Raw genomic sequence first — 24,534 nt, 5'->3', positions numbered from 1 at the left:
TCCTTAATAAGCAACCCCTCTGGATGTTGAAGTTTTAATACACCCCCTCCACATCTCTATTTATCCCTCCTCTCTAATAAGCGCCTCCTCTCACCACCGGCTGGGCACAGAATTCTTTGGCACCCACGCTAGGATATATACTTTCCTGCTGAAGTAGCTAGATACATACACTTGTTTCTTTTCATTTTAGACCAGAGATGGAATCTTTGTACCCTCAGATAACTCAATAAAACCAAAGAGCTTTAAACACTGTAAGAACTGACCTTCATCTCGGCTTGAAACTGCAGAACCTGTCACAGAGTCTAACTTTTCACTGACGTTTTTCACTTGATTTCCCATTTGCTCGAGTTTTTCTTTGATGCTTTCTGAGAATTAAAAATCCACTTGGTCAACTTCCATTTAAAGTGGTTTACAGCGGGTCTTTTTACGTTCATGTTTTGTTTTGTCGATTTATAAGTTTCCTCTGTTTTGAAAATTGTGGGAATAAATGCTTAATATATAAAAGGGTAATAAAACAGGAAACAGACCAGCCCCAGGAAATGAGTAACACTTTTTTACTTTTGACAAATCAGTGAGAAAATTCATTTTTCGCCGGAAAGCTGGTCTGGTTAGTACGTACTTTACTATAAGTGGTTTAGACTTTCCTTGCGATACCGGCCGCATTATTATTTCATTGTGGCCTTATATCATTTTACTGAATATCTGGTTAACCAGGTCTGTCACAGAGGAGTACGTACATGCATAAAATTGTTTAAAACCCTAAACTCTTTGGTTCGCAACGCCTCCATTTTACTTAGAGAGAATTTTACAAATATGATTATTTGAGTTTCTGCTCTACTGATTCTATAATATCACTTTATCTCTGTAATTAATGCTATATATAGAACGAATCAAGATTGAATTGAATAGATTTTGTATCGCCATGTGTGCCCAAGAACATGGAAAGGATTGAGTTGTTTCTTCAGTAGATTTGCAAACATACCTTTCACCTCTCCAAGTTTATCCTCGATGCCACCTTTTTCTTTCTTTAACTGCTTAAGCAACTCTTTTTGAAAAACAAAACAAGACAAAAAAATGAATGTTAATAAGGTAACACGCTTTCTTTGCCAGAGTTTAGTTAATCAGTTCAACTTTCCGGCGCCTTAGTTGAGGATAACACTCACAACAGTAATTGCTCGTCACACATGAACCCAGAGCAGACCTAGTTTTCGACCATCCTAGAACACTTTCTCGTTTCCAAAGTTCTTTCTTCTGTTACCCTTTAAGCTAAATTCTAACATACCTTCTATTTCATCGAGTTTGTTTTTGATGTTGTCTTCATCTTTCTTCCATTGCTTTAGCAGCTCTCTGTAGTGTTCCTCTGTGTCAGGATCCATGCACTCATTCTTGAGCTTATTGATAGCGGCTCCATAACTCGCTCCTCCCAGTGCTACCAGCGCGTTACTGATATCCTGCCAGTAGGTGTTAAACGTAGCATCATCAACAGAAGCTTGGCTGGCATGGCCGTATACAGTATTACGGTAATACTTCACCCTGGCTATGTTGGCTTCTTTACTTGTGTCAGCAGGAGGCGGAAGACTGTCCCAGCCAGTAGTAGGAGCGTGCAAACTACAGATATTCCTCAGTAGCACCATCAATAGCGTTATATCAAAGCTCGCTGATGAAACAGTTGAAGGGATAGTAGGGAACAACTTTCCCCATTGGGTAGGATTGAGAATTTTCTTCTTCCTAAGGGTCTGTAGTGTCGCATGTTCTGGATGACGTGCCAAAACAAGATACAGTCCTGCTGGAGGGTGTATCCCATCAAAAGTGTCTCTCAAGGCCTGGGATCCCACATCCACCAGAAGACGGCACAACCGAGCGTAGTTGGTCGTCTCCTTGGTGGATGGAACTGGTGGTGGAGCAGCTGAAGCCATTGGAGTGGTGATCAAATGAACCTAGAAAAATAATTCGTTCGATTTGTTGTGAGATTTGAAAGTTTAATCCTATCTTTAAACCAAAGACTTCATATATCGGTTTCCCGCAGCTTTCGTGCTCTGATACTTTATTGGGTCAGTGCAACAAATCTTAATTAGTCACTGCTACAATAATGATACCAAACAAAAATCCAATCATTGTTAAACAAGCTGTGGTCATTTTAATGACGTCACTGGTATCCATAGCAACATTATTGCTTGTTAAAAACACCCTCATCACTCAAAACAAGCTATGAAACCATTTTTTTATTACTGAGTAATAAGCATCATTAATTAAGTTACAAGTTTTACAAGGTTGAAAATATTCCTTGATATATGAGATATGAGCCCCTTTAAGTCAGACTAGCGTTTAAAAGGTTTCGTAATAGGTTTTGTTGGGTGATTGCCCCATCTGCCCACTCACAAAAATAAAAAATTCCCATATTCCCTGTCAAAATGTTTATTGTAAAATTTGCAATAATTGCTTTTTTAGATTTAAATTATTTTTGGTTTATATTCAAGGGGAAGATAAGGGACCGATCGTTTATTACGTCCCAAGGGGGGGCGGTGGTTTTGGAGGGGGGGTTCAATTTTAAAACAAGCCTCTTTTGAGGGGGTAAGTTTTTCACTTATGAGAAACGTGAGGGGGGTCAAATTTTTTGACACAGCAACGGCAGTCTAACAGGTTTTATAACTGAAACCAAAAAAAAGGAAAAATTCTCGCGGACGGTTCTTGTTGTTGTTTACTCATAATCGTTAAAAAAGGCTCATAAATATACCATAAACCAAGCATGAAAGTGACTCAGAATGCAGGAACTGGCATTTCTGATAGCTCAGATTTTCAAAATTTCTCGGAGAGCATGCCCCCGGACCCCCCTAACAAAATTCACATTCACCTTCATCAAACTTTTTACAAACTGAGTCTCATTGGAGTCCCGTAACAACCCTGTAACAAAACGGTTTCTCCTAAAAAGAAAATAACCGATGGTGATAATACACTACCAACGAAAAACGTCAGCAACATCTGCAACTGTTGTTCATGCGGCATTGGTCTTCAGAAACAAGCGACATCGCGACACAGTGCTGTGTTTTACGGTATGGTTTGAGTGTGTGGTGGAAAGAAACTAATTTGCTGGAGTATTCAGTGAAGTTCATTGAGAATGGCTACATATGATATTAAACCTCGATCAGTTAAATACGTAGAAGCGATGTTGATTGGCTATATCAACAAAATAAAAAATCTGTAAGGAAGAAAAGAGAGAATTGTGGCCTGGTCGAGGGGGGGGGGGTACATTTTTTGAATAAGAATTACGAAGGGGGGGTTTAATTTTTATATGAAAATAATTTTGGGGGGTTCAGTTTTGAAACACTACACTTTTTGAAAAACCACCGCCCCCCCCCTGGGACGTAATAAACGATCGGTCCCTAATAGCTCTCAGCTTACATGGAATCCGGTATGAAACTACCTTTAAAATAGCCTGATGACCAATAAAACGGACAAAACGCAATTTCTAAAGCATGAAATAAGAAAGAACCCAGGTAAACATAATAAAGGGGCTTTCATTAATTAATGCATAGGAAGGGAGCGGGGGGCAAAATCACTTGGGGTGGCTTCCATAACGAACCCCACCCCCCTCCCGCCATGCACTAATGAATGAAGGCCCCAAATTTCACAGAGCAGAAAGGAGGGGGAAAATTTCAAATTGTTAACTTTGCTAATAAACAGTTTACATAAATTTAAATTATGATGATATGTCACGGAACTAAATGCTCTTGGGAATTTATCCATTATTTGTTGAAGCAAATTTTTGGAGCATGTGAACCTACAGTCCCAGAAAAAGGTATTCGGGACACCTCTAATAACGTGACGATTTGTTACGAATGCTATGAAATACGCTATGAAAATACGCTATGAAAAGACCCGTCTTCCCCCCTTTACAATGTTGCGAAATAAGTAGCAATGGGAGGCGTTGTTTTTTTCAGGTTACACAACATTCAAAAGGGGGAGAGGGGGAGTTTGCAGATATTTTCATGTTTCAAGTGAGGAAAAACAGCAAGTGCCCCAAAAATGTTGTCTGGGATTTTAGATTGTATTTAGCCTGCAAAAATATTTCCCATTTCGTTTTAAGAAGCGAGAAAAAACGTGCTAAACGCGAGGAGCCGATATTTTGCAGTGTAAAACATGTTATAATCATATTGGAGTGCAACCCACTATCTGTAGACGTTTGAAATGATCACGATCACGCAACACTAGCAATTACACAAAGTTACATCGAAATGTCACTCGCAATGACAATCGCGAGAAGTTAGTTTCGATTTCACTTTCTATTTCCGCTTTCATGCTCGCTCGTCCCTCTGAACAGTTTCTGTTGTTTCTTACTCGATAATTATTCTTCTTCTACAATAAGTGCCGATCTTTTGATAATAAAATAATTTCGGAAATAAATATATTTGCTGAACTTGCTTATGATACTCAGCGATATCATTTTCCTTTGCTTATGATTTATAATTGCATTCCAACCATCACGTTTACCTTGAACGTAAAAAGTTCCCTCTGAACCAAATTAACGCCTCTCGCTCGCAATCAACCCCAAGACACCAACAACACAAAACTGTGCCTGTGAAGAGGCAATGAGCGCCTGTATAACATCAAATGAGACGAACATTAACTTTATTCTAGCGTTGGAGATAAAAACCTTCATGCGGTAAGCTGTTATAGATCGAATTATGTAATTGAGCATCTAGCTTACCTTGAACTTTAAACCAAATAAACGCCTCTCGCTCGCTATCAACTCCAAGACATCAACAACATAAAACTGTGGCTGGGAACAGACAATGCATTCCTATAAAACATTGAATGAGACGAAAAATTAACTTCGTTTAGCTTTAGTGATGAAAACTATCAGTTTCACTAAAGCGTCCTGCTGCGTTTCTAACAAATCTCTGGACTTCATATATTTTTAATTTATTCATTTATTTATCTTTTTACTGTATATTGTTATTAATTCATCTATTTTACCTATCATTGTTTATTCAGATATTGTAAATAAATTTTGGATCATGTATTATATAGAATCTTATTGTAATTTATTATTTTAGATAGTGCAGGTCCACATCAGGACTTAACGTCTTGCCAATTATTTTGTAACCTGCTTTATCAAATAAATCATGTATGTATGTATGTATGTAACTTTCATGAATTAGACTGTTGTAGAACTGAACATCTAGCTTACCTTGAACTAAAAAAGACCCGTCTAAACCAAATTAACGTCTCTCGCTCGCTATCAACTCCAAGGCATCAACAACATAAAACTGAGGCTGGGAACAGGCGATGAATTCCTATAGAACATTAAATGAGACGAAAAATTAACTTCATTTAGCGTTGGAGATCAAAACCTTTCATGCAGAAGGCTGATATAGAACTGAGCATCTACTAGCTTACCTTGAACTTAAGAAAGCTCCCTCTAAACCAAATTAACGCCTCTCCCTCGCTTTCAACTCCAGGACATCAACAACATAAAACTGAGGCTGGGAACAAGCGATGAATTCCTATAGAACATTGAATGAGACGAAAAACTTCATTTAGCGTTGCAAATCAAAACCTTCATGCGGAAGGCTGTTAAAGAGAACTAAGCATCTAGCTTACCTTAAACTAAAAAGTTCCCTCTAAACCAAATTAACGTCTCTCGATCGCTTTCAACTCCAAGATATCAACAGCATAAAAGTGCGGCCGTGAAGAGGCGAGGAATTTCTGTATAACATGGAATGAGATGACCATTAATTATTTATAGCTTTATTTGGGGTTGGAGATAAAAAAATCTTCATACAGTAGGCTGTTATCTTGTCATCGACTATCAAAAATTCTGCTCGTTTGAAACTTCCAGCTTTCAAAGATTCTCTCCACTTTTCAGATAGCCACTGCTCGGCGCTTCCAAACACTATTTCTACCTCCTCATGGTCGAGATCTTTACACGTCAAAGTCGCGACAAATCTTCAAGTAAAGCTGCTTTCACGCCAATTCCCGTAGCCAGTCGGCAAAACACAAGCAGGCCTTCGAGGCATAATTCCTGTTCTCTCTTAAGTTTAATTCCAGGAAAGAACTGCGCCTTCAAGAGCCGTTTTGAAGTCGTCGTCTTTCATGATCGCACAGAAATATGCGAAGTTAAGTTTTCGTTCTCAAGGAGATCAGTTCATAGGAGATAGGAGACGCTATTCTGAAATTTTTATTAACGGTGGTGTGACGTCAGGGCCCATTGTGAATTACCCAATCAGCGCCACATCCAGAATCTGGATGTTCGACATGACCCAATCAAAGCGTTTGTGTCAGGCCTTCCTTTCTCCTCTTTCCTTCCCTACCCCCCCCCCCCCTCTTCCTCTTAGGAAGGCCTGATACTCAGGTTAATATTACATGTAACATCATGAGAATCCTCTTATGTTCTCTACTTTGTTCCTAAACCTACAGCACCTTGTACGTCGTATAAAGTACATTATTCTATTTGACGTGGTATCTGGGAACTCGAACAGGGAACTGACAGTAAATAGGGTTCGTCCGAATCACTAAATTTGAGCAAAATGACAATAAAGGCTCCGACATAATGACGATAAGGGCTGCTATGTCTACACGCGCTACAAGTTACGCACTCCACTAGTATGCAATGCAAATAGACTTATACGTATTCCTCGAATTTTAAAGGCAGAATACCACTAATTAATGTTAACAGCAGAATATACATTTTGAGCCTGATCCATGAGTCAAGTTTAATTTATAAATCGCACCCCTGACCACAGTTGTGCAGTTGCGTTGTTCTCAAGTAAATACAAATCATCAAATCTGACGACGTTCGCTGCAGAGCAAGTGGTAACGACTTCTATTCCTAGTTTCGATTCTACTGATCAAGTTTTATCTTGACAATCGCTGGTATGCTTGTTTTCATATTCTTATTTCAAAAGGATTACTGACAAGTTTTGTTCAGCGCGATTATCTGGTGATTTACCGACACTGAACAGCACATAAGACACTCGCGTATGCGTCGCTTTCTGTCTTGGCGTATACTCGAGACAGAACTGCTCATGGTTGATGACTGCTGGGTCACTATACATCTACAATCAACTAAACTTTACTAACAATACAGCAAAACTGGAGAGAGTGTTACTGATAATTTACACAATTATAATTTTGTAAATACATATGACAACAGACTGTTGCTTACTTTAACTCAAGAAAGTAGAAAAGTAATGTTCTATAATAACTTTTTTCTTAGTTTCCTTATCCACAAATGCTGGCAATCTGTAAAATGAAAGGTGAAGAAAAACCTTCAGATGAAGCCAGCATTGAGTAATGAGATTACTAATATGCATATGAAGCCTAAAAACTGAAAGCCTCAAAACAGAGAAAGCAAATTACATGCTGTAACTTAACCGGTTTCCATAAGGAAAAAATTACAAATTTAACCTTAATAGTTTGCCCATATGGAACTGCTATGTGCCAGTAAATCAGTTAAGAACGTTTAAAGAAGGGTTTAAGATGAACTCAACAACAGTTGCAAGGCAATCAAGATCATAATGTTATGCACCAGTTATATTAACACAGAATGTTATACATCCTGATAATGCATGAGTAATTCAGCTCACTTATTTTCTTCTCTTCTCTTTTCAGACTTATCTGTAACGAGCTGCACACTCTTTCCCTCGTATTTTGCAAAGTAGAGGTTTTCTATTTCGAACTCTCTCGCATGTTAAACTGCCTGTGTCTAACTTGTTTATGCTTTCACTACAGTGTAGCTGTTGTTTTTGCTTATTCTTGCATGCCTCTCTGGACCCGTTATGAATAAATTTAGGATTGAATGGTTAAGTTAAACCGTAATCAAAAACATAATTATTCCTCTTAACCACTGAAAACGGAACGTAAACCAAGTGTTTAACAGATCAGTATTTGCGAAAAATTCACAAAAAACAGCAAGCAAACGTTTCCACTGTTGTCGTTCAACGCTTTACTCCATCATGCTAAACTAAATATATCCTATTCATAATAAGACTAGAACGCACATTCCAGACATTCAAAGGCTTAAACCGATCAAATTTGAAATGAAACTTTCTTACCTTGCAGAATGAACTGTCTTTTAATTCAGTTGTTTCAATTCAGTCTCTCGTAAAAAAATATTGGCAGTCAGACAGCAAGGAGTTATAGCTATGGAAATGAACAGTTGAGTATTATCTGATTAACATGTTACATTTAAGCATCTTCAAAATTACAAATATTGATCAAAGCAAAGAACAATAATAAGTTAAAATCTTTAAATCTGTAAGTTTAAGAAGTTTGGGCTTTTTTACACAGTTTTATGCACTTTAGTCCCGAGGAACCTATCTTATATGCAATATAAACGCCACTCAAGTGATCATGAATACTAATTTCTCATGATGTTCTCTGCTGTTTCTACACCTACAAGGCTACAACGCCTTGTACGTTGTATAAATAGAGATTACTCCATGGAAAATGCGCGCGTACGATTTTTATTCACGAGTTGAGTAGTATCAGAAAACGAACGAGTGAGCGTAGCGAACGAGTGAGTTTTCTGATACAACTCTACGAGTGAATAAAAATCGTACAAAGCATTTTCCATGGTGTAATTTGTTTATTTTATAGATACTGAGGTTTTTGAAAAGCAAATTAAATCGCTCGACTTTTTATCAGTTACGCGCGTGATAAGATAATAAGATAAAAACTTTATTACCGTGTCTAGGAAACCCATTCATCTGCCATAAACTAAAATAACTAAAGCATGTTTGTCTTTCAAAATCACATCTTTAATGAAGTAGCACAAGAAATGAGACGTCAGTTTATACTCTGACAACTTTAACAGAAACAACTTTTGATAGAAAACCTGACTGAGACTTGTACAAAACTTGCAAATTCCAGTTTAATGTTTTAACACAACAAAACAGCGCTAAACGCTGAATAACTCAACGCGAACTCGAGCGAACTTTTACCAAATTAAATCAAGAAAACAGTCTGCCAAAACCAAGGACAAACCTGCAGCTGCAGTGTCTTAGTCATCATCTGAATCAAAACTCGCTACAATCCCTCGGAGTGAAGACGGCCCGTATTCTTGTCCTTCCTTTGTGCGAATTTACTCAAAGGTTTATTCAACTCGGCAGGAGGAATTTCGGTTATCTCGCTTCGTGTTTCTCTTAAGTTTTGTTTGAAGAAACGTTGTGACAGCAAGGCCGTCTTGTTTCGTTTTCTTTATAGTGTTTGGGTTTTCCTGTTCTGCAATATAAACGACTCAGTGGAGCCGTTAAAAACACAAACAAACCTTGAACGTGTCTCCGCCATGTCGCCGGTGTTTACGACGAGAATCAAAATGGCGATACGTGTTGTGCACAAGTGAGTTTTCGTCGTTCGCGCTTGTGATTGGACGAACGACGTTTTTTCACTAGTGAGTTTTCATCGTTCGCCTTTCCTATTGGCTAATGCATTTTACGTATCATTTGTACGCAATCGTTTTTTCGTGAGAAAATCTCAGTATCTATGATATAAAGTATCATTGACCTGGTAACTGATAGGAATAGGGAACTATCGAATAGGGAACTGACAGTAAATAAGGATCGATCTTTTATCAGTAAATCTGAGTAACATAACAATTAGAGTGAAGGTATAACACGCGCTAGAAGTTACACACTCCACTAGTATCTAATGCAAAAAGACTAATACAGTTAACATTGAGTGAGAGTTTAGAGAATTTGTCCGCGTTTTATGGAAGCATTCCTCGAATTTTAACGCCAAAATACAACTTTAAAATGACAACAATAGAGAAGACATTTTAAGTCTGATCCATGAGTCAAGTTTAATGCATAATTCACAACCCGGACCCCAGTTGTGACCAGTTGTGCACGTTGTCAAGTAAAATGCAAATCATCAAGGCTGATGACGTTCGTTGCCGATTTAGTTGTAACTTTCTACTTCTAGTGTCGATTCTAATGATCATTTTTTTAAAACTGACGATCGCTGGTATGCTTGTTTTTATTTGCTTGTTTCTAAAGGATCACTGACTAGTTTTGTTCAGCGATTGTCGGATGATTTACCGACATGAACATCACATTTCACTTCCGCTTTCACTTAAGATATCCTTGATCGCATGGTTATTTTTTTCGTCTTGATGTTTACTCGAGACAGAACTGCTTATGGGAATGACTGCTAGGTCGCTACACATCTACAATGAAATAAACTACGCTGACAATCAATTAATTTAGGAAATAGGTCAGCTTTGTCTGCTTCCTTTGCCTAGCAGTGCCGAAAGAATTTTGTTCGTCCCACAAATGTGTTTTACGTTCCATCACGATTTCAATAAACGCATACTGCTTACCTTAAAAGTTAAAGTTTTTCTTAGAACCACAGTTACATTCACTTCGACGTTTGCAATCGACCCGCAGCCATCAACAACGTACAAATGCGGTCCTGAATTGCTGCATGAAACGAACATCCATGATTAACAATGTGACTCTCGTTTAGTCACGCGAAGTCAATAGTTCTCAGTAAATTGTCTTTCCTTACCTATGGTCGCGTTATTTGTTCATGCATCGTGAAACTTTTAAAACCAGACAGCAGCTCCGAGCAGAAGAGTGTTGTCTGAAGAGATCAGTTTTGCGATGTGATCACGAGATCCAGAAACCACTCAAGCGGAATGTAACGTATGCGTGACGTCAATTCCTAAATATAAAATTATTCTCCTGATGTCACGCATCGCGGAGGGCTGTGATCTGTGACAACGGTGAATTTTGCTGGACAGCCCGCTAAAATAAAAAACCTTGCGCCGGTTTTAAGTTGAAAATGTACTGCAATAAACGCAGTGAAAAAGTGGCACAGGTAGCCTGCGTAGCAAGCGTTCCCGTACATTCTGGCCGCGCAAAATTTGGGCAGAGAAAATTTCGCCGCAAAATTTGCGCGGACAAATGTGGAAAAGCTCTTCGTTCTTCGGCTACGGCAGAAAGAAGCAGTAACATAGGGGTGAAGTGGCACAGTGAAACAAAAGCTTAGTTCATTGGCAATAAGGAAATTTGCAATTTAGTTGGTGTGGTAGCACAATGAAAACGATACCTAAACCGAGCGTTTTAGTATTGTACACCTCTATAAGACGGTTACCTGGTGTTGGACCAGTCACTGCTGTATTTCAGTCATTTCACTGTAACTTTACTCCCTATAAGACGAACACCTTTCCAAGACGGACAGTTGCAGCCTTCCCGACGGTATCCTTCTTAGACTTAGACAGAGATGACTGTAAACAAATTTATGCTTACTAATTATTCCACGAAAATGATTTGGATATGATACGAAAGAGATACTCGGTCATGGTATTTATATATGAAACTGTTATTGTGAAAAGCACTATCTTGTGTGGTGTAGGTATGATGTTCATAAACAATATATCAACCAAAGCACTGATCTCACACGAAAAACGTATTTTAATATCACGCTAGTTTGATATTAAACTACAGAAACGTGAATTGTTCCATGTTATCGCGACATCTTCCTAATCTATAGTTGTTCCACCCAAGTCAATAAGCATTTTTAAAAGGTAGCGATTGCAAAACATCGCTGAACTAAGGTATAAATTACAATAGACGACCGCCATAGTGGAAGTTGCTACTCACTTCAAATGACGTATCTGTTACAAGATTGCTGTAACAAAAAATTTTCTTAACTTTCTCGCTTTTTGGTAAGCAAACGAAAAAATTTAAAAGCCGCTAAACACTGATATGAAAATAATATGGTTTCGATAAAGTTAGAAGAATAACGAGCAGAAAGTGGACAGGTACGTTTAAGTAACGAGTACTTTAATAGTACAGTAAACACCTGTTTATAAGAGCCTTGTGGATTAACAATATACAGGCTGAGCTTTACAGATTAGACCCCCATTACATAAGAACCCATTCGGCCTGACATTTGAAATAGGCTCTTATTTGTAAGATAATCTTAATTAAGAAAAAACTAATTTACATGTACTTTCTACACACTAATTTACATACGCGATTTATAAAACCGGCTTCGTCTAAAGACCTCGTCAGTTGATCGCATATGTAAACTAGTGTGTAGAAAGTAAATTAGGTTTTTACAAATTATAAGATGATGTTTAGGAATACTTTCTTGGCTTCGACAAGCAAAATCTCTCAGATTTGTAAGATCAACTCAGTCCAATTAAGTTAACTCAGATCACAGGAATTGTATCTAAACAATCCACCTCTCATGTAGTTTCAGTAAAAGATGTGCTGTTTAGGCCAGGGCCAAACGTCGACCTTCACATGAGTCGAACCTAATGCAAATGACCAAAAACAATAGGTTTTGCTCATTTGCATTAGGTTCTACTCATGTGAAAGTCGACGTTTGGCCCGGGCCTTAGTGTATACTGTTTGTTTAGTATTTTAACCCAGGCTCACAGCGGAACGGCGGAAAATGTTTACATTTCCCTGGGTTTTGTATGATTTAGTATAATAGTTTCTATGACACGGCTGAATAAATGAAATAAATGCAGTATGCTGAGCAGTAGCAAACAGTTTAAACCACTGAATTAATAAGAACCTCGTTAAGAACCTAAACAGCCTGTATTTTCCACTAAACACACGGTATATAAGAACCTATTCCGGCTGACTTCTAAAAGTGAAGGTTCTTGTAAGTGGGTGTTTACTGTATAGAATACCCGGGGGGGGTTACTCGAAAAAGTTTTCTACGGGGAGGCTCCGCCCGGAGATCCAACCCCTTACCCTTTTATATACCATTTTGATAGAAAAGGTACCCCTTTTGTATACCTTTTATTGCAAAAAGGCACCCCTTTCATATACCTACACGACATCACATTTACCTAAAACGGGAAGTTTTCTTGTCATTTTTATGTAGCGTTTAATAAATTAAGACGATACAGCCAAAAAATGCGTCTGCTCGAAATATTTATTGTAAAGGCCTTTTAAAATATCATTATGGCAGATTTCCCTACCCTTTCATATACCTAAATTCGTGAAATCCCTACCCTTTTATATTCCTGGAGCCTGAAAAAGGTACCCCTTTCGGGCGGAGCCTCCCCGTATAGGCCATTATAGGGAGTACCCCCCCCCGGGATAGAATACAAGCATAGTTATATAAAATACCCGTTTAAGTAGAAGTATTGAATACGTAGTTACATAAAGTACAAGTCTTTTAGCTCCCGGTTTTGGGAGCTCTTCTGCTATTTCTATTTTTTGCTTATGTAAGTGATGCCATACAGTTGCAAAGATTCATCAGTTACGGTACACGGCAGTTCTTTTAGGAAGACTGTCGTCGTATCGATTTTTTGCTGTCCTCAATCCATCTGTTTGTAATTTGTTCATTATTCCTGCATTATTTCTGTACGTGTGTCACAGTGTTGCATGGTGCTATGCGATGGACGACTGCTTGAGCTATGGTTGCCATTTGTCCGTTTCTTCACATTCGTCTTATTACTGGCAGGTACAAGCTATAAGAAATTTGAAAGGAATTAGCAAAAAAAAAAGGGACGCTGATTGCAAAGTTGCTATAAAACTGGTGTTAAGGGTTGGAAAAAGTGTTTACTTAAAAGGAATTAAATAACTATAGTGTAAATGCCTGGTTAGCTCCGTTGGTAGAGCGCCGGACTGATGTGCGGGAGGTCGTGGGTTCGAACCCCAGACCGGACCAACACTCAGGGTCTTAAAATAACTGGGGAGAATGTGCTGCCTTTGTAATTTCATCTGCAAATGGTTAGACATTCTAGTCTTCTCGGAAAAAGGACGATAAACCGTAGGTCCCGTCTCTTGTATCTTCAATCTTATAACAGGGGACGTTAAAGAACCCACACACTATTCGCAAAGAGTAGGGCACGAAGCTCCCGGTGTTGTGGTCTGGCCTTTGTAATTGTGTAGTAAATTACAGTATGTGTAAAGCGCATTTGAACATATACATATGAAAAATGCGCTATATAAATGCATTATCATTCATTATTCAAATTTTGATACTTCAAAATCAATGCAAAACAAGCAAAAACAACAACATTAATAGAAACCCAACAAACCTAACATAATGGTGAACAAATATCCCAAGATGAATCAAAGAATGAAAGCAATATGTTGGTCTCTGTGTTCTATGAAGTATTCACTTCATAATGTTTGTTTTTGATAGTCGAAAATCACAGCCTTTCTATTTTTCAGCGCAAACCTTCAAGAAACAGCGACCTTGAGGCGCAAGCACGAAGCTCCCCTTCGCGTCTCCCGTTTTGTGCTGGCGTCCAGTTCTCTGGCGATTAATAAAATAAAAAAATTCGCGTCCGATCTGTATGTCCGCTTACAATGGCTCGCCTATCGGCTCGTCATTGTTACCGTCCATACAGATGTCCCGCTTATATTTCATCTACTACTTACAATAATCTGTTATTTTATGACGGACGTTAAATGCCCCGTTGCTGCCCGCTTTTGTTAAAAGAGCGTAAAATGTTTTGTTCACACAGTAGCTATATAAAGGATATTTCCATCAACAGATATCTGTGTGCATAAATATCGGTCATGGTCTTTCGGCAAAAACTGAAGAAATTGGAATTATGGTTGGTGTGATTATTACCAAGTCAGGTTTCTTTCGTTGGTCAGCAAAACAGTTGTTGAGCCTAATAGCCCTCTTGAGAGTCTCCTCGCTTACCACTGGCTGTAGTTTAAAGTTTATAAAACAAAGTAAGACGTTTATGAGTCTTATGTTATTGAAACATATTTCTTTTATTGACTGGAAAATATTTTTTTGGTTGGTGCTTACAGCCACCTAACGCACGCTGTGATTACCTTATAGTCATGGTCGAACATTCCAGTAATGTCTGCTCGATCCGTTAACTGGAAATGCCTTGTGCAATCGTCTTGCAGTGCGGCTATCGTGCTCGATTAACTAAAAAGTAAGTAAATTAAGTTAAAAATCAGTAAAAGTTTATTATACAAAAATTACGGAAGTGGACGATCACTCATTTACTATAAATCCAAAACGTCAAAATAGCTAACCTATTGTTCCGGGGAGGTTTTACATTAACTATTATGGTCAGTTTTCTCTTTTGTTTTTCCCTCAGCTCCACTGTACCACTGTTCCATTATACCTCAGTTGACTGTGCTTCTCCTCCTCTGTGTCCACTCTGCATGGTTCTACTATCCCACTGGTCCTCTGTTCTACTGTGCCACTGTTCTTCTTCAACTCTGTTCACTGTGCTTCTGTTCCTCTGTGCCACCGTTCGATTGTGCCTCTTAGCCACTGTGCTTTGTTCAACTGGGCCTTCGTTCCACTATGCCATTCTGCCTCCGTGCCACTTCGCCACTGTTCCACTGTGCCACTTGTCAACTCTACATGATTCCACTGGTCCTCTGTTCTACTGTGCAACTGTGCCATTGTACGTCTCTACCAGATTCTCTCTATTCCACTGTTCAACTTTTTCTATCTTCTACTGTATGTATGTTTCTCTCTTCAACTGTTCCACTGTGAGCCAGTGTGCCACTGTTCCACAATAATTCTGTTTCATATTGTTACTGTGCCTGTGTGGACACTGTACCACTCTTCCATTGTGGCACTGTCCCACCGTGCCACTGTGCCTCTGTTCAACTGTGCCCTGTGCTTCACTATACCATTTTCGATCATGTCTGACTTCACTGTGCTACTGTGACTCAGCGTCTCTTCTTCACTGGTTCCCAGTGCCTCTGAACGACAGTCCATTGTACGTCTGTTTCATTGTGTCACTATTCTACAGTGCTACTTTTCCAGTCTACCTCTGCTCCAACGTGCCATTGCTGTTCCAGTGTGCCACTGTTCCAATGTGCTTCTATTCTATTGTTACATAATTTTCCGTTCCACTAAGCCACTATTTTATGGAAAGGCGTTTCCACTGCGCTACTGTTTCACTGCGCCACTGTACCACCGCTCTACTGCACACGGTGTTGAAATCACACCAAAGACAAAAATCTGTAAAATGAGTGTAAAAACGCAAGAAACTCCATCTCAAAAGAGCTCTTTTCGTAAACTGAAATGAGAGTGTTCATAGTTGCTCTATTCAAGTCCAGGCGGAAAACAGTTCATCAGACACGATTACCATGTTCCAAGCGAAGTTTACTGATTATTGCCTCACTAACGCGATTGTTGAACAAACCCAACAGTGTCAGTCTTGTATTTTCGTTTAATGCTCTAGCTACACGAGTAACACCATCGTCACCAATGTTATTACGAGACAAATTCAGCCATGTCAGACTTGTATTCTTTTTCAATGCATCAGCTAGACTATAAGCCCCATCGTCACCAATTTTATTGTGAGACAAAACCAACACTGTAAGACTTGTGTTCTCTTGCAATGCTCTAGCTAAGCCAGTAGTACCATCGTCACCAATCTTATTGGCAGACAAATCCAACCATGTCAGACTTGAGTTCTCGTCTAATGCTCCAGCTAGGCCAGTTGCACCAACATCACCAATGTTATTGCCAAACAAATTCAACTCTCTCAGACTTGCATTCTTTCTCAGTGCCCCAGCTAGACCAGTTGCACCATGATCACCAATGTTATTGCCAGACAAATTCAACACTGTCAGACTTGAATTCCCTTTCAGTGCTTTAGCTAGAACAACAGCGCCGGTGCCAGTTATTCTTCTGAGTCTAAGAGCTTCAATATTAAGCAATGAACCAGAAACACGCGCCAATTTCAAGTGAAAATCACTGTTTTCTTTTTTACATTCTCTAATTCCCTCCAATACAACAGAAAAGCAGTCACCGTCATCTTCATGGTTCACTTGTGTCGTTAAATTCTTCACAAGAGCTTCTGTTGTTTTCTCGCAACGTGCAGCTACCATGCCACATGTGAATTTAAGCACCTCTTTCAGCTCATGGAGGTATCTTCTATCAGCAGCTAAGCTGTCAGCACTGATTTTTTTGTCGACAAGCTGACAACACAGATAAAATGCTGCAAAGAATTCTTGGAAACTCTTGTGTAGAAAGCCATAACGTCGGCGCGGTCTTAGTTTGCTGCCTCCTGGCTGAACTGACAGAAATCCGATTCCAGGTAAGTCAGCTGAATGGCTTCCAAGCTCACTTTCCTCAAAGTCCAAGCTGCCTTTGCGCAGACCCTTTAAAGCTATCCAGCCAAGGTGTTTTAACTGAGTTTTGTAAGCTTCAATGAGATCTTCGTTGTCTTCTGATAATCCTTTCTTCTGTATGTACCGTCTCAGCACACACTGTACTATTTCCAGGTATAGTTTAGCTCTACTTTCTGGAAAAACTCCCTGAAATTCGTCACAAACGAGGCAAAGAAGTGCAGTGTTCAGAGGATTTGCCGCCATTTCGTTCAGGGTATCATCATTTTGCAGTTTAGACAAGAGCTTTTGTGCCAAATCCTCCATGGTTTTGAAATATTTGACGATAAACGTCTGTGCATCTTCTTCGGTAAACCCTTCGATCTCCAGCAGGGTGTCACAGTGTATTCTTACCTTTATTCCAGCTTCTTGCCGTGCCGTAGCAACCAAGTGACATTTTGGAAGTACTCTGCCCTGAATGATTTCTGAAAACATTGGCAGTTTTTTCGCAGGAACCTCGTCTAATCCATCAAGTATCAGCAATACGTTAGACTGGTTGTGGCCAATGAAGTTGAAAAATCTTTCCCTGACGTCTTCTTTAACATCTCGAGGCAGAAGTTGACCATCAATGGCCTCCCATAAGTCAGATTTCATATCACGACACCTTAGCAGTAACACTGTTTCGAACATTGGATAGCCGTTTTCTGCTTCTTGTTTTCCTGTAGCCCAGTCGTATACAAGCTTTTTGCAGTACGTTGTCTTCCCCATACCAGGTTTCCCTTCAACTAACACTGTTCTTGGTTGCGGACATTCTTCATGTGGTTTAAAGATCCCAGACATGTTAACAGTGTCGGTTGTCGCTGTTCCCCTCGTTTTCTTTCTACTGACCACTTTGAGTCTGGTGAAAATATCATCAAGATGAAAGTGAAACTCTTCACACCATGGAAACGGAGCAAGCCAACCTTCGCGGAGTTTGTAAAGCTGACAAATTCCATCAATGATCTCGGTTGGATCAAAAACATCTACAAGTAATTAAATGAAGCCACTTCAAGAACTTATTATGTTCCTTCGCTAACTCTTGAGTATATTTTATATTTATCAACGATTTTATCATTAACCTTTAAAACATATATGTATTTTATATTTGTATTTCGCTCTGAAAATTATAATATTTTACATATGACTTTGCAAATGCATTTTAAAATAACAAATGAAATGAAAATTCAGTTTTCGTTTTAAATTAAATTTGAATTTTAATAATAAACTTAAAATTAAATTTATTTTGATAGCGAAATATTACTTTTCATAAAATGGAGTGATATCAATGGGCAACCAAATGCTGTTCGTATATTGTTACTAGTTTTTTGTTATAAAAAGCGCTAATTTTTTAGTTTTTGGGACGATGTCAGACATGAACACTGTTTTTAACGTGTACTATAGTGGATAATTATTTGGTTTCCTTTCTAGCTCATTTGTAATCCAGAGAAGAGTAAAAAACCAGCTAGGTTTCCTAAGAGGCAATAAGTCAGAACCTGAAACATGTATTAAATCAACCAGAGTTTTATTTTAGCAGCTAGCCACAACTAGTATATATATATATATATACAGCCTCCCACCCCCTCCCCCGGCTCATCTCTCCTTCTCTTTCTCTCCGAATTTTCCCAAGTTATCTAAATTGCGTAAAATATAGCAACGGATCTTACCTTCCATCCCGGGTTTCCTTCCTAACGGAGGTGCTCGGCTCGTCAAAGTGTCCAGCTTTTGTTCCATGTTTCCAATTTCAACTTTCATCTCCTCGAGTTTGCCTATGATACTTTCTGAGAATCAAAATAACTTTTCATTAATTGAAATAAAGACTCCAGGGACTTCTTAATGTCTCTCTTAGATGGTTTGTGTCACGGTATATTAAGTGACTCTTTATAAAGCACAAAGTGGTCTTCAAATGGAGAAAACAGAGATTACCGTGAAAACTCTATTGAGCATCCCCCACTCTCTCTCTTACACCCGCCTCTCTAACTAATAAGCAACCCTACTGGATGTTGAATTTTTAATGACCCCTTCCCCCCCACTCCCCATCTCGCACCCCCTCTCAGCAGTGGTTACAAAAAGTGAAAAGAAGTTATACTTTCCTGCTGAAGTAGCTCATTTTCACCAATTTTGGTACTAAAGCTCATTTTTGTCAATCCCCCTCCTCTATTTCAATGTTGTCAATGTTATCGTTTTATAAAAACAAAGCCTGGTGAATTGTAAACCCAATAAAACAACATTGAGTGGGGGGAGAGGGGAATAACATGTTTTTAGCAAGCTTGCCAGTCAAGACATTCGCGAAAAATCTGTGACATGCGTTTGTCTCAACTGGTTTTGTCGGGGATTGTAGATACTTAAAAAACTCATTAATAATTCATAAAGAAAATACAAAAGAAATTAATGTTTAATGAGTGTCTTTATATCTGATAAAGACACGGCTAAACTTTACGTCCAATTTACTAGGCCAAAATAACCCTAAATCTAAATATTAGTGCAAGAATGAGTTGATCTACATCAGAAGATTTTTAAGCCGTTCAATAAATTCGCAGTACGTGTTTTATCAAGTCTAAAACACTCGGCTGCGCCTCGTGTTTTAAACTTGATAAAACACTGCTGCTCATTTATTAAACATTACATACACTTGTTATCTTTTTATTTTAGCTTTGATTATTGGAAAAGTATTGATACTCTGTGTATTATGTACAAGAGTCATTAGGGTTATATTATAACACAAATTTGTTCTCTGTGGATCTGAATCGTTATCATGCACTTTTGCTTATATTCTTTTTCATAGGGTCCACTAAACACTAAAATGGCTTCGTAAACACAATTTCAAATTTACCTTCATCCTTCACTACTTCTCTTGATGATATCTGAGTATTCAACTTTTCAGCGATGTTTCGTATTTCACTTCTCATTTGCTGAAAATCATCTCTTGCTTGATCTGAGGATATGAACCGTTTGTTTTTAAATTTAAAAAACGAGAAACCGCGTACAACCTAAGGGACTCTGAAAACAAACTCAATGTTCCATTACCGCGCACTAACTATTACAAATCAGCTTTACGTACAGTGGCGCCATCTTGTGGAACAGTCTTCCTAATAACGTAAGACAAGCAGAGTCCCTTGGGCAATTTAAAAAACTAATTGAACGAGTACTCTAGGGCACGGCATTCGTGGAAAGCAGCTTTTTATTTTTGAACATATATTTTTATATTTCCCCTCTTTCTTGTATATATATTCATAATTAGATTGTTGTATTGTAGCTGATGAATTTGATCGTGTTTTTAAATAAAGATTATCCATCCATCCATCCAGTTTAGATTTTAATTAATTACCATCGGGCAACTTAAAGCGAGCAAAGAGATACCGAAAACGAAATACTTTTTCCGTCGTTAGATGAACTGTTTTGTGTTGTGTAAAAACTGCTATCCCCGTTCATTTAAAACTGACCGTCATCTTTGGTTTCTCTTCTTTGTGCCATCTAAGTGTCCAACTTGTGGCTCATGTTTCCTATCTCAGTTTTCATCTGTTCAAGGTCGTTTCTGATTTTATCTGAGGATGAAATTTACATAACTTTCAATTTAGTTCGATAGTGCCTTTATAAACAGAATAACTTTGTAATAAGTCCGTCCTTCCGCCCGTTAGTCAGTCAGTCAGTCATTCAGTCAGTCGGTCGGTCGGTCATTCGTTGAGAAATTCATAATTAGTGTCAAGGAAATCTTTTTCTTGACCAGAGTTGGAATCTATGTACTTTCAAATATCTCAATAATATAAAAGAGCATTAAACACACTAGGCACTGACCTTCATCTTGGCTTGATCCGGTCAAAGAGTCTAACTTTTCACTGACGTTTTTCACTTGATGTCCCATTTGTTCGAGTTTCTCTTTGATGTTTTCTGAAGATCAAAAAACTAGCACGTCAATTTCAGTTTAAAGCGTTGTAAGTCGTCTTCTATAGCTTCCTTTGATTCTCAAATTGTAGAAAACAATTCTTAATATATATATAACAATAATCATACAGGAAACAGACTAGCCCCAGCAGATGATTAATTCTTCTTTACTTATGGCAAATCAGTGAAAGAAATCATGTTTTCTCCGGAAAGCTGTTTAGTATGTGCTATACTATAATTGGAGGGCGTGGTGGCCGTGATCGAGCGGTCCGGGTTCGAGTCCTGGCCGAGATCATTGTGTTGTGTTGTCAGGCAAGACACTTTTTAAGAAATAGAAAACATGTTCCGTGTTTCTATCGAGTTATAGAAACACGAGTGGAAGTTTGGGAGAACGAGAAATGCTGTGGGAACACGAGTCGATAGACGAGTGTTTCCACAGCTTTTTCGCGCCAGCGCGCGGAGCGGAGCACCATGGGTAATGCGGGTACGAGAGAATTGATGTAAACCCAGGAGGCCGAAAAAATTTGGTGCGTACGCCCGCCGCGCGTACAGACTCTCGGGGAGGGGGAGGGGAGTCCCAAGGCAACCCAAGCAGAGGGGGGAGGGGAGACAATCTTCTGCCTCCTTCGTTAACCAGAAATGAGTGAGGTAATCGACTAAGATCTTTGATATTGGACATCCATTTTATGGTCAATTGACAGCTGTCAAAACAACGTATCCGCTGACCAGTATCACATGACCATATCGCGGGCTCAGGTTTAGAACTAGTCAAGGTCGCGTGTTTTTTTGAAGTTGACCGCTGACCAAGTGATAGCATTGCTATTGGTCCGCGGGCGCAAGTACTTTTCCATGGTCAGTCCAGTTAGATTTACATGAAGGACAAAGTGAACAACCCGGTCAGTTTGAAAGCTGAACGAAGCACAAGGAGAAACCGAGCAGGAAAAAGAAATGTCTACGTAAATATTTCTCGGTCTACCCCGTCTAAAGGCTTTACACATCATGGAAGTTATGGCAAACGATAAGGGCTTACGGGGAGATCCGAAAAAATGGCACAGGTGGAGAGCGAGCGAGTTTCTACCGTTTCGGCGGCTGACCAGCTCTAGTAATTGAGCTAAACGCAATTAACTGAAGTGAAGGAAAAAAGAAGTGTCAATAGCTACACGGATGGAAAAGGCTGAAATAGACCTTCGCAGATAATTCAAAGGTCGGTGGTGCTGGAGTAAGTTATAATTTATAGCTTACACATGTACTACGCGGTTGGATAATAATACGAAAAACTGCGGCCGCTTCGCCTCCGATTAATTCATGAGCTGGTTGAAAGCTTTGCCCTGCTGAATTGCTGTGAATTGACAAGCATTCTCCGACTTCAAATATGAGGTAACAAACTTTGACTTTACTGAATACACTAAGTCCATGTTTTTTGTGAAAATCTGTAATTATATGCTTACACATGTACTACGCGGTTGGATAATAATACGAAAAACTGCGGCCGCTTCGCCTCCGATTAATTCATGAGCTGTTAATGACTTAATGTTTTTATTTAAACTCCCAGCTAAACTTAGTGTTTTAGTTTTTTTAATTCATCTATTTATTCTTATTTACTCGCTGTTGGAATTCGTTTGAACGAACTATTTTAGGGTCGTGGACGAATACGCTAAGAGATCGTTACGTTGCGAATTTCTTGCGTTGACACGTTTTTACCACACCTTAGTAGAAACAAAAAAAAAACTCAGTTTATTTCCACATAAAACTATCTTAGTTAATTATTTTGAGTAATTTTATAAAACACAATTGTTCGCTCTACTTGTAATTCATGCCATTTTAGACACTGTATGCAGCTGTGTATGCAAACTTATTACATTGACTATCACCTATGACAGTGTTGAATGTGTATCTTTGCAATGGCAATGTTTTTTCTATACAAGTAAGTTAAGGTGGCTCGAAATAGTTTTTTTGGCGCGCGAAAACTGGGTTCCAATATACACGCGAGAACACGCGCGGTTACACGCGCGCACGCAGGAGACGCGGGACTTTTAAAAGTTCGTGACGAAAAAAAAAAATAAACAAAGATGGCGGCCGCTTTCGTGTCGCGTTTAATTTTGCGTCGGTCGAGTAGACTGTGTTTTTCAAATGTAATAAGGCAAAGTACACTTTCTTCGTCTTTTAGTTGTAATGTATTTTACAAAGAAAAAAAGTCAAGCGTCAGAAATTCATGTGAATCGTTTCAAAAACACGATGGACTTCTCAGCCCCACATCGCAGAAGTTTACTTCTGGATACGTGAGCGTGGGAGTTTGTTTTGGGCTCGTTTTAGGAGCAGTGTTTGCAACAACTTCAGCAAATAATGCAAACTGTGCTGGGAAAGAGGATTCCTCTGCTCCTTGTGACGACCAAGAAGAGGAGAACGTGTGTCACGCCGATGAATTCCGGGACGCTTCAGCTGCGCGATTCAAGTTCCGGTCGATTTTCGACGCCGAAAAAATCAGAAAAGTCCAAACAAAAAGAGGCTCAGTTAAAAGCTATACGAAGCATGAAAGTAGAAAAAGCAAAAAGAAAACTGACGATGGAGTCGGACGAAGACAGCCTGCACGAATCAAAAAGAGTGACAAGAGGAAGTTTGGTAAGCCCGTTGTTGACAAATGCAAATCAATGTTACCATTTACAAGTTGTCACGAAATTACCTTAAGGCCGGTGTATCAGGCCTGTGTATAGCTACTATAGCGCTCGTCATTTGTTTACCTTTCAGCGGCCAAACACTGTAGATGAAGATTTTCCAGTTGGCAGTAGAATAGTAGATTTTGAAGAAATCAGAAAAGGATTGCAGAATTGTGAAACCCGCCGGAGATAATTCTTTTTTTTTTTTGTTGAAAAAAAAATATTTTTTTTTTGTGGTTATTTGTATTTTTTTTTTTTTTCCTTTTATTTTTTTTTTTTTTAAAAATATTTTTTTTTTAAAAAAAAAATATTTTATATTAAAAAAAAAAAATTAACCCCCAAAAAAAAAAACTTTTGGGGGATTAAGGAAGCAAAATTCTGCCAGGAGGTTCTTAATTTCTAGGTTCTTATACGCGGGTTTTTACTGTAGTTGTCAACAAGGTACAAGAAAAAGTACTTATTGGTATATGAATTATTTCATACACTCAACGCCGAAAGTACTTATTGTTAAATACCATTTCCCTCTGTTCAAATTTTTGGCAGAGTTTGAGAACCTTTTTCTAGGCCTGTTACTAAATACACACAAGATTGATTATTTTGAATTGAAATGGTACTGAAGAAACTGCTTCGAAAACAAGGCCACTGACTGAGGACATAGCATGACATAGTACACTGACACAGATTGTAAATAATCAAATCTAAATGTTGTAACAACTTATCAATGTGTTTCTTTCTGTACACACAAAAATTTATTTAATATTACAAGATAGTCACTATAATAACACAAATTATAAAGTTAAAAAAATACCCAGAACACTATAATTTTGTGAAGGTATCTTGAGACACAATTTCCTTTTCATAATTTTAAATAAGTTTCAAAACATTTATTTTTCTTAGGCCCCTTGCCCTTTAGTGAGTTGTATGGTGAAAAAAGGTTTGGTCTAGCAAGT

At 38.6% G+C, this 24,534-nt stretch overlaps 5 protein-coding genes across 5 annotated transcripts in view; 1 reads left to right on the top strand and 4 right to left on the bottom strand.

Annotated features, from left to right (window-relative positions):
• The window catches only part of LOC144664286 (uncharacterized), a 133,031-nt gene that overhangs the window by 90,111 nt on the left and 18,386 nt on the right, over positions 1–24,534 (bottom strand). The window contains exons 3-4 of the mRNA XM_078525390.1: positions 8,055–8,142; positions 7,166–7,242 (exon numbers count right to left, since the gene is read on the bottom strand). The gene's annotated coding sequence lies outside the window, so the exon portion shown is untranslated. The remainder of the gene's footprint in view (positions 1–7,165; positions 7,243–8,054; positions 8,143–24,534) is intronic.
• Positions 1–24,534, bottom strand: part of LOC144664012 (uncharacterized) — a 42,922-nt gene that overhangs the window by 3,981 nt on the left and 14,407 nt on the right. The window contains exons 3-4 of the mRNA XM_078525117.1: positions 20,844–20,936; positions 19,882–19,983 (exon numbers count right to left, since the gene is read on the bottom strand). Coding sequence (XP_078381243.1) covers positions 19,882–19,983; positions 20,844–20,936 — 195 coding nt within the window. The remainder of the gene's footprint in view (positions 1–19,881; positions 19,984–20,843; positions 20,937–24,534) is intronic.
• LOC144663291 (E3 ubiquitin-protein ligase DZIP3-like) lies at positions 187–5,770 on the bottom strand. Its single transcript, XM_078524190.1, has 6 exons — positions 5,602–5,770; positions 5,398–5,504; positions 4,489–4,594; positions 1,283–1,937; positions 983–1,045; positions 187–365 (listed from the first exon to the last, which is right to left on the bottom strand). Exons 4-6 carry the CDS (start codon positions 1,914–1,916, stop codon positions 187–189), a joined length of 876 nt encoding a protein of 291 aa, XP_078380316.1. The 5' UTR covers positions 1,917–1,937; positions 4,489–4,594; positions 5,398–5,504; positions 5,602–5,770.
• LOC144664016 (NACHT, LRR and PYD domains-containing protein 3-like) lies at positions 14,763–20,835 on the bottom strand. The gene is made up of 3 exons (XM_078525122.1): positions 20,629–20,835; positions 14,973–17,535; positions 14,763–14,862 (listed from the first exon to the last, which is right to left on the bottom strand). The coding sequence occupies exon 2, from the start codon at positions 17,505–17,507 to the stop codon at positions 16,032–16,034; it is 1,476 nt and encodes a 491-aa protein (XP_078381248.1). The 5' UTR covers positions 17,508–17,535; positions 20,629–20,835; the 3' UTR covers positions 14,763–14,862; positions 14,973–16,031.
• On the top strand, positions 22,866–23,760 carry LOC144664023 (uncharacterized). Its single transcript, XM_078525130.1, has 2 exons — positions 22,866–23,549; positions 23,676–23,760. Exons 1-2 carry the CDS (start codon positions 23,000–23,002, stop codon positions 23,693–23,695), a joined length of 570 nt encoding a protein of 189 aa, XP_078381256.1. The 5' UTR covers positions 22,866–22,999; the 3' UTR covers positions 23,696–23,760.

The sequence above is a fragment of the Oculina patagonica genome, chromosome 8, assembly GCF_052425735.1.
Source record: "Oculina patagonica isolate OP01 chromosome 8, crgOcupat, whole genome shotgun sequence".
Taxonomy (NCBI): domain Eukaryota; kingdom Metazoa; phylum Cnidaria; class Anthozoa; order Scleractinia; family Oculinidae; genus Oculina; species Oculina patagonica.
This window is presented reverse-complemented; position numbering and strand designations above follow the sequence as displayed.

What these genes read in the sequence shown, in the direction of transcription:
- LOC144663291 (XM_078524190.1), bottom strand. Translation starts at nt 1,916, where the DNA reads ATGGCTTCAGCTGCTCCACCACCAGTTCCATCCACCAAGGAGACGACC. An exon ending in CAAACTCGATGAAATAGAAG is followed by an intron (nt 1,046 to 1,282) that starts GTATGTTAGAAT and finishes TTTTTCAAAAAG; the next exon opens with AGTTGCTTAAGCAGTTAAAG. An exon ending in TAAACTTGGAGAGGTGAAAG is followed by an intron (nt 366 to 982) that starts GTATGTTTGCAA and finishes TTTAATTCTCAG; the next exon opens with AAAGCATCAAAGAAAAACTC.
- LOC144664016 (XM_078525122.1), bottom strand. Translation starts at nt 17,507, where the DNA reads ATGTTTTCAGAAATCATTCAGGGCAGAGTACTTCCAAAATGTCACTTG.
- LOC144664023 (XM_078525130.1), top strand. Translation starts at nt 23,000, where the DNA reads ATGGCGGCCGCTTTCGTGTCGCGTTTAATTTTGCGTCGGTCGAGTAGA. An exon ending in GAGTGACAAGAGGAAGTTTG is followed by an intron (nt 23,550 to 23,675) that starts GTAAGCCCGTTG and finishes TTTACCTTTCAG; the next exon opens with CGGCCAAACACTGTAGATGA.